This window comes from Musca vetustissima, unplaced genomic scaffold (genome assembly GCF_032173495.1).
Source record: "Musca vetustissima isolate MV318-11 ecotype Yass unplaced genomic scaffold, APGP_CSIRO_Mvet_v1 utg7915, whole genome shotgun sequence".
Lineage (NCBI taxonomy): Eukaryota > Metazoa > Arthropoda > Insecta > Diptera > Muscidae > Musca > Musca vetustissima.
The window spans coordinates 90462-100608 of record NW_026875917.1 but is presented as its reverse complement, the minus strand read 5'-3'; the positions used below and the strand labels follow the sequence as shown (position 1 = coordinate 100608).

General features: G+C 34.3%; 1 protein-coding gene across 1 annotated transcript; it reads right to left on the bottom strand.

Annotated features, from left to right (window-relative positions):
- Nucleotides 1-562: 562 nt before the first annotated feature.
- Nucleotides 563-2855, bottom strand: LOC133338439 (isocitrate dehydrogenase [NAD] subunit gamma, mitochondrial). The gene is made up of 6 exons (XM_061546612.1): nucleotides 2756-2855; nucleotides 2508-2585; nucleotides 1756-2427; nucleotides 987-1094; nucleotides 717-903; nucleotides 563-642 (listed from the first exon to the last, which is right to left on the bottom strand). Exons 1-6 carry the CDS (start codon nucleotides 2810-2812, stop codon nucleotides 563-565), a joined length of 1182 nt encoding a protein of 393 aa, XP_061402596.1. The 5' UTR covers nucleotides 2813-2855.
- Between the last annotated feature and the right edge of the window lie 7292 nt (nucleotides 2856-10147).

Genomic DNA, 10147 nt, shown 5'->3' with positions numbered 1-10147 from the left:
GGATGGATATTAAAAATAAAAATATAATTTTTAAAATCAAAAAATAGCCAAATAGTAATGTGTGGTTATTATAAAGTTAGTAAATAAAAAAATAGTTACATGCTTGTTTGTATGTTAGTATAAGATGGCTAGAATATTAGTAATAAATTTAGAAGTTTACAAAAATAAAAGCCATCATTGGTAAATTGGCTAAAAGCCCTGACTACGGTAAACATTCAAAATAAATACAATAGTGACATTCTTTGGGATATTTAAATCGTGTTTAAGGAAACAAAGATAAATACATTAATTAAATAAATATAATTCAAGAATATTTTGGCAGATATTCTTATTTTACTAAAACTACAAATAAAAATCGTAAACATTCAAAGAAAAAAAAAATAATAATAGATGGCGAAGAAAAAACATAAATGCATCTACGATAGACTACAACAAATTAAAATAAAAACATTCATAATACACAAAAAAGTAATAATAATTGAAAAGAGCAACGACTACTGAGGTTGTGCCCTTAGACAGCAGGATGGAAAATATAATATTTGGTAGATAAAAACAAAAGACATTACCAGTGGACACGTTTGTTGGAGAGGATATCCAAAATGCTCTTGACAACATCAGTACTGGAATTGGTGCCACCAATATCTAGAATAAAAAAAAAAACATTTTATATTAATAACGAAATCACAATGAATATAGAAAAATAAAAGCTATCTCACCTGGAGTCCTAATACCCCTTTCCACAACAGTCTCATAGGCAGCTTCGGAAATAACACGAGCATGATCTTTGTAGCCCAAATGATTTAACATATCAACACTGGCATTGATCATGGCCAAGGGATTGGCAATATTTTTACCAGCAATAGCTGTACCGGTATTACGAGTACCAGGTTCAAAGATGGCATACTGAAAAAAATAATAATAAATCAAAAATTATGAATATTCAAATTTTTCAATAAGTTATTTTGTTTAATGATGGAAATACAAACATGATCACCGTAGTTACGACCAGACAAGATACCAGCACCACCAATAAGACCGCAAATAACATTGGAGACAATGGTACCGTACAAGTTGGTCATGTTCATGACATCGAACTGAAAAACAAAAAGGAAATAATTATCATTTTTGAAATAAAATATCTTCGACTAAGAAAGGGAGTTATGTAAAAATATTCATCATAAAGATTCCGACGGAAATATCTATAAATTGATTGATTCACCTTTAGATATAGCATCCATATAAATTCACCCTTCAATCTTCGGTATTTTTAGTACGCTTTCAATAAATTTTCTACACTTTTGGTCTGTTCCCGTACTGCAAGAATCTACTACTTTTTACTGCGATAACAAATTTTCCTTTATGATATCGAAGAAAATAGTAAAATCTGGTAGATTCTTGCAGACAGACCATTTGTTTTAAATTTAATATTGAAACAAAAGGTACAATTTGTTTAGGCCCACTGTAGGAAAATGGTGGTTACCTATTTTGAAAGTGCATTGAAAATGCTTCCAGACCAATATTTTATAGAATATTTAACCCTTGCGAGGTCTTGATAGTAGCAGGATTTAAATTTAATATGGACTAAACATTAATATTGTTTTAGCTCCCATGAATGTTAATATAGTCCTTCTGAATACACAATGTTAAAGCTTCCAAGAACTCAATATTCTTTAAATATTGATCTTCAAACAGCTATGTCTAACTTCTTGATACTCACTTAATCGTCAAATAATCACCATTCCATTACCAACTCACCTGATGAGGATTAGATACCAATTGCATGCAAGTGTTATCGATAATCATATTATTATGTTCCAATTCTGGGTAATCCTTGTGCACCTTCTTGGCCACTTCCAAGAACAAACCATCAGACATTTTCATAATGTTGGCCTTGTGAATGGTGGTAACCTTCTTACGGCCATTTTCACGAGCATATTGGAAGGCATAGCGTGCAACACGTTCAGCATTTTCCACGGTAACAACCTTCATACTCTCAACAACACCTTTAACCGATTCATGTTCCAACATAGCATATTCACCGTCGGTATTTTGACGAATCAAAACAATATCAACATCCTTATGATGGGCTGGGATGCCGGGCAACGATTTGCAATGGACAACGTTGACAAACAAATCCAATTCATTACGAATGGCGACGTTACGAGAGATTTCGGTCAACGATTGTGATTTGGTTTCAATATTACCCTTAATGGCAACACCGTTACGTTTAATCGATGTGATGGCATATTCCAAATCTTCATTACCCTCAGTGGAGGGATCAATGTCGATGACTTCGAAGTCGATGGGAGCGCCGCAGTAGGCAAAAATCTCACGTACATAGCTCATAAGTTCGGGACCAATACCACCACCGGGCAACATGGTGACAGCATGACGACCACCATACTGGGCTTGTGGAATCTCAGGTACCTGAAAACACACACAAAAGACGCAATCAAAACAAACTCCGTCTATAACCTCAAAATATTTCAGTTATCCAAAGGACCTACCGTCAATCTCTTTTGCAATGATGACTTGGTATGGGCCACATCTTCAGTCTTTTCCTTGGTTACCAACATAGGGTAGCTCTGTTTACGAAGGAGCGGTAGAGAAAGAAAACAACATTTTAATTAATTAGCTTGTTGCCGAGTGTGTGTGTGCGCGATCACTTAATTTTTTCTGTCACCATATAGAATCTTCCATTATGTAATTTTTCTACTTTCCAAAGAATTATTCTTTGGATCCAACGGCTACTTACCCTGCATAGGAAGGGAGTTTGTGTCTTCATCAATCTGTGGGCTAAACGTACTGCCATTTTGCTTTATTTATTGTCCTGAACGAGAAAAATCCTGAAACTTCAATATTATTTTCTTTAACAAAATCTCCGTACGAAACCTGCTGTTTTTGCGGTGGTCGTCGGCTCTGTACCGAAGAAATTAGAGATGGACGATTTCTTACTAATAATCGATAATTTATTTTAATTTGATAAGTTGTAATCGAAATTATCGAAACGATGTCGGGTCATATATCAACTTCTTATCAGAGAAAAAACTCGACCAATTCTTATAATTCTTATAAGAAGGAAGTTTATACATATGAACAAATATATAAATGGGAAATATGTTTTTGTGGAAGAAGGACGTTCTATTTTCGAAATCTATAAAAATCATAATCGCAGAAACATCAGAATATTTATAAATTGTAAACTAAAGCAAGAATTATTACATGCCCAAGAGTATTTTACATAGCTACGATAGGGACAGATTTCAAAAGACCATTGGTATGGGACATGGCATAATTATGCCATGGTATGGGGTCTGTTGAAAAATGAGTCATGCAACTTTGTTCCATATTTAAGATATAATTTATGAAACAATTATCTCCATTGCAGACATATATGATTTAGATAGTCAATAGGCTGAGGACATGTATATGTAGCCATCTTCGAGGCTTAACCAGCTTTTGTATGGCACTCTGAAGCCTTCAACGATCACAGCGAGGTAAAATATAAATCAAACAAGTAAAAATAGAGTCAGTCGGTGTTACCGCCAGATATATACCCCCAGCCTAAGGTTTGCGGAGGTCTTCGAAATTACACAGAGATTTTATTATTAGCTTTATATAAGAAATATGTTTTTATCAAAGAGGTTTTATGAAATATTGACCATTTGTGAGGGAGATACCAGAAGGAGTGGACTACTGGATTCCATCTTCGAAATTGATATAGGGTTGGCAAAGAAAATAAGTTGTGCAAGGTTTGGTTGAAATATGACATTCCATTTGCCTGATATTGGATTTATAAATATTGAAAATTTTCACCATTCGTGGGGGAGGTACCAGAAGGATTGGACCAATGGGTCTCATCTTCGGACTAAATCTAGGCTTCGTAAAGATAATAAGTTGTGCAAAGTTTGGTACATATTGGCCTTATATTACATTTATAAATTTTGAACATTTTGACGATTTTGAGGGATGTACCAGAAGGAGTGAAATAATGAGTTCCATCTTCAAACCTGATCTAGGCTTTGTAAAGATAATAGGTTGTGCAAAGTTTCAATAAAAACGGATAGTCCGTTTGTATGTTATTATAAAAGTATTTTTTACCACAATTTTGACCATTTTGTGGGAGATGTGCCAGAAAGAGTGGACCAATGGGTCCCATCTTCTAACTTGATCTGGGCTTGGTAAAGGTAATAGGTTGTGCAAAGTTAGGTTCAAAACGGACCTTCCATTAGCTTGAAATTATAAATATTTTGACCCTCCGTGGGAGAGGTACTACAAAGAGTGGATCAATGGGTCGCATCTTCCTACTTGCTGTAGGCTTTGTAAAGATAATAGGTCGTACAAAGTTTCGTTAAAATCGGATAGTCCGTTTGCATGTTATTATAAAATAATGTTTAGCACAATTTTGACCATTTTGTGGGAGAGGTACCAGAAGGAGTGGACCGTGTTTCCCCATCTTCGAACTTTAAGTAAGTTTGGAAGAAATATTAAGATGCGCAAAGTTTCAATAAAAACGGTTGCTGCCTTCGAGAGTTATCGTGCGCACCAGCCAGACTGACAGACAATGGACGGACGGACGAACATGTGTAAATCGACTGAAACCAATATTTCGATGAGGCACATTTTCACCGTATCAACGTGTATATATCCTCAGGGTATAATAAATTGAATATACGCGAAAAATAATTTTTTATCTCTTTTAAATACTGGAGGCAGTTCCTCCTCCAGCTTGTCCACTTTCTAATTGAATAGATGGTGTAATACCATAAACCATATGCGCGAGATAAATGAGATTTTCTTATATTTTTCTTTGGTTCGATAATAAAACACGTGGCAAGTTAAGAGAAAGCTTAACACAGCGCCATTTTGTACTTTTTTTTAAGCCCGTAGGCGTGATTAAATCTTTAAATGCGTCTTTCTGGTGAGCCGTCCGAAGACGAACTGAAAAAAACATTTTGTGAGGATCTCAATTAATAAGGTTGTTTGATTCAACAATAACATCTTATTAATGAAAACCACCAGAAATTTAATAAGAAAATAAAAAATACACTTTTCAAAAAAGGAATCAAGTACGTTAATGGGAAAACCTTCAGCACTTCCATAAGTTGACATCCTTCTTCTTTAATCGAAGAGCTATAAGAACTTTCTGTGCTCCCATCAACAGATCTTACCTCTTCAATAAAAAGATACTGTCCTATATAACAAAAACTCTATCTGTTCTATATAAAAACTTCAGGTGCAACTCTCAGGGAGCTATGACGCGGTCAATGCCTTAAGCCTTAAAACATAAATTAATTAAATTTAATCTCGGCAAAATATAAAATTTTAATTTATAAAGTGCTTTATTGAACAAAAACCTATCCTTAAAGAAGACTTTGTCCTATCCTATAACCTTCGGCATAGGAAAATTGGTTTTTATTTGAAATTAAGATTCCAACCAAACTTGGAACTGAACCATTCTTCCGATGTAATGAAAAATGGGTGGAATCGTTAATAAAAGCGGGAGATATACCAAAATAGCGATATATTTGAGGTACACCTAAAAGTCCAATCTCTAACTTGGCGTCACTGTAGAAAAAATATATAAAGATATAGGTTAGAAAGATCAAAGTATTTTTTTTTTTTCAAAAAAATCAATACAAAACAACAAACAAAATGTTGTTTACTAAAAATGAACATAGATTTCCTAATCGGGGTATGTAAAAACCACCGCGCTTGATTTGGATGATTTGCATTGAACAGGTAGTATATCCATGGTACATCGACCTGAAAATTTCCCGCAGCCAAACCATATTTGAATTTTTCAAAACACCAATACGCCAAGTGGCCTTTGGGTTTTATGGTCGCGGTTATCATTTCACTAAAAATGAAGAAAGAAGAAGAAGGAGTCAACAAATATGACTTATTGTGAATGGAAGTTGTAATGTTTATAACTAATTGTGAATGAAAACAAAACAGCAAAAAACGGTAAATCCAAAATCAGCAAGATCGGCAAATTGTTTCGCGGTGTTCACGGACAAATGTAATGTAATAAAATGTAAGCACGAATTGAATTAAAATTACTTTTACATTTTTTGAAACTAATAAGATATTTACTTTCTAGAATAGAAAAAATGGACGTTGCTACACCAAGCGATCCATTATCGCTTCTAAAGCAGCGTTGCGAATCGCTCGAATATGCCTCGACCATGGTAATGGGTGTGCACAACAAATGCACGTTTCAGGTTACACTTAAAGTGAATCGTGATAAAATTTACATATCCTCAGCACCTAGCACACCATTGGCTATGCGAAAGGCTGTTTTGGCAGCCTTGAAGGATATAAAGCCATTGGAAACGAAGTGTACTCCAGCAGTAGACGGTGGAAATGATGTGAATAAAACCAAAGAAATTTCAAAAATAGTCGAAGACAAAACAGTGAGTCCAAAAGAATTAGAAGCTAAAAACAATGCCATGGATATAACGCCACCACCACCACCACCATTGGTTGTTGTAAATCCCCTGCAGAGGATAAAGAAACGATTATCCGATTGTAATTTGATGTCACCAACAAAAAATTCTAAAATAGAAAAACCAGTTACCACTCAAGAAGAAAACATTATTGGAGTAACAGAAAAACTTTGTAGCTTAAATACGGATGTTAAGTCAGCGGATGATATACGATCGAAGACTACTCCAGGGATAGAGGAAACATTTCTAAATGAAACCAAAACAATTTCAAATTTGGTCAAAGACCCAACAGTGATTTCAAAAGAATTAGAAACTAATGAACATGCCATGGATATGCCGCCACCACCGCCATTGGTTGTAGTAAATCCCCTACAGAGGTTAAAAAAGAGATTATCCGATTGTGATTTGATGCCAACATCGAAAAATTCCAAACTAGAAGCCGTTGTTACCATTCAAGAAAACAAAAACGAAGGATTCAATAATGAAAAAATATGCAATTTGTATTCAAATGATAAGCACTTTCAATCAAATAGTACTCCAGGAATTGTGGGAAATGTTCTGAATAAAACCAAAGAACTCTCAAAAATGGTCAACGACCGAACATTTATTCCAAACGATTTGGAATTTGAAAACGATTTACCACCTCCACCGCCATTGGTGGTAGTAAATCCCCTACAGAGGTTAAAGAAAAAATTATCCGATTGCAATTTGATGCCACCATCAAAAAATTCCAAAAAAGAAAAAGCTGTTACACACTGGACAAACAACGAAGGCCGCTTTGAAATATCAGAAAAACAGTATGATTTGAATTCAAATGATAATCAATTTCAAGATGCATCATCCTTGGAAGCAATGAGTATTCCAGCTATTAAGGAAAATAATCTGAATAAAACCAAAGAAATGTCAAATAAGGTCAAAGACAAAAAAGTGGTTTCAGAACCTTCTGAAGATTTACCACCACCACCCCCATTGGTGGTATTAAATCCCTTGCAGAGGCTAAAGAAGAAATTATCCAATTGTAATATGAAATCGGCACTAAAATCATCCAAAATAAAAACAGTTGCTATAAAATCCGAGTTACCCTGTACCATAGATTCGAATGAGAAGCCACAAGCAAGAGATCCATTAAACATTATTTCCCACCTTGAATTTCCAAGTAATGTTGAGGGTATGGATACGGCAGAAGGTGACGACGACGATGATGATTCCATAATTGCAATATCACCTAACAATCCAACTATTGATCTCATATCTGGCGATAAAGAAAATTTTGAGAAAATCCCTAGAAACAATGTACCTGAAATTTTAAAAGAATCAAATGATTCTGTAATTCCCATAGTGCAAGATACCCCAACAATTGATCTTGCTTGTGATGATAATCGGGATTCTAAAGACAGTTGTGATTCCGTAATGCATTTACAAGAAGAACCGCCAATAATAGATATTGATTGTGATGAGAATCCGGATAGGGAGAATATAATCAATGAATGTGTCTCACAATTGCTGGGGGACGATGAAGAGATTACAGAACAAGCTATTGAAACTGTTGATGAAACTAAAGGTATTTTTAAAAATTATTATTTATTTGTTGCAATGTATTTTAGGAAGAGTGTATGTACCTTTAAACCTCTGTAAGACTCTGAACAATCTCTAAGAAGAATTTTATTTGTCATCATGGTCTACTATAACAAACAACGTTATCTGTTCCTTTTGGGGGTTTTCAAAAGAAGACCATCTGTTATTTCAGAAGAAGATGACTGGAGTTCTCCGCTCCAATTTGAAAATGTAGTTAATCATAGTCTGGCTTTGTCGACCATTTTAAAATGTTGGGCATATTTGTGGATAATAAGCATGTTATTGATACTCAAATTGATTTTATACAGCGAAAAGTTTATGGCGCAATCCGAAATTTATATTCTACAAATATATATTTTAACACCTTGCGTTAGAAGAATATTTGCTTATGCTCTTCTAATGCCCCACACCAATTATGGCCTAGAAGTTTGTTCTGGCGCGCTTGATCGAGTTTCCTTAAGGCTGAAAGGTGTTGTAAACTCTATTGGGCGTTATGTTTATGGCATAAAACGTCGCAGAAAATTTTCGGGTTATGTTGAGAGGTTCATAGGATCAAACTTTGAGCAGTCTGTAACAAGTAAAGTTTTATGCTCTTTCCATAAAATAATTAAGAGTGTATCGCTTGTTTTCTCTTCTAATATGAACCATTTTATGTTGTCTACTAGAAGTACTTATATATTTATATATACGACTTTATGTTTGAGAAATCGTTTTTATACGTGTCGCTCGAACATGGAACTATTTGCCAGTATAGCTAAGGATATTTTCGCAGTCGAACCATGCTTTTCAATATAAACTGCTGAACCATTTACCGGCTTTTGATCTTAATTGATTCCTTATTTATATATCTTTCGATATGCACGAAATTTGGCATAGTGTACTGAATTGAGTTTTTAATTATGTGTGCTAAGTTCCGTGAAAATCAGTTCAGATTTAGATATAGCTCCCATATATATTTTCGTCATATAGTCGTCCCAGTACTACTTTATTACTTTCCTTACTGGTTATAATTATAGATGTTTTAAATGTCATCCTTATGGTTGAGCGCGGACTGAACATAACACCGTTTTTATTTGTTTTTGTTTCAGTAATTGACAATGAATTAGACGATGACAACATTGAGGCTCTTTTGCCTCTTCCAGAAAAAACAGAAACAACATCAAACGAAAATCAAGCAACTGTCAAAGAAAATCGTATCGTAACATTTAGATCTTCAGCAAATTCACGATGTTTACCCCGAATGGATAATAATCGAAGAGACGGTAATAATAAAGATCATCGATTGCGTAATATAACAATGAAAGGTAAAAACTTTAACATAACATTATATAATCGACGTCAACGACAATTTCGGGATAGAATGAATATGCGAAGGGAACAACGTAATACAAGATCACTACGTGGTATGTATGACTATCTAATTATGGATTTGAAATGCTTCAATTTTATTTATCCCTTCCACTAGATATATCACACAATCGTCACAATACCCCAAGAAATCGTCAAATGCATTTTAGAGATAGACGTGATTTTGGGCGACAACAAACATCGAGACAACGACGAACATCAGATTTGAGACAACGTCGAAGATTAAGTTCTCATAATTTCGAAACAAAATCGTTAAATGATAATCAATACTCTCAAAATTCTAATACACAACAAAAATTTCAGACATCTATGAATAATACAAATACTCCACTAAATCAAAGACCTACTGATTCGATTTTACCAAATAATAATCAACTATCAAATGTACCTGAAAATCCTATCCAATTAATGAAAAATTCAAATATACATCAACATCAAAGACTCATGCCTTATAATACTGCCTCGAATATATCAAATAATCATCAATTTGCTGTGCCTTCGAATGAGTCTGCAAATAACCTATATCCTCAGCAGAACAATGCAGCGGCAAACAATACACAACTCATGAATATCTCAAATATGTCCCAAAATCAACGACCTTACAATATTAATGCAAACTCATCAAATAATAATCAATATTTACAAAATAACAATGAATCCCGAGACCCGGTGCCATCAATGAATAATTCCAGTACTTTCCAAAATCAAAGATCCACACCACACAATGTTCCCGCTAACTTAACAAATAATAATCC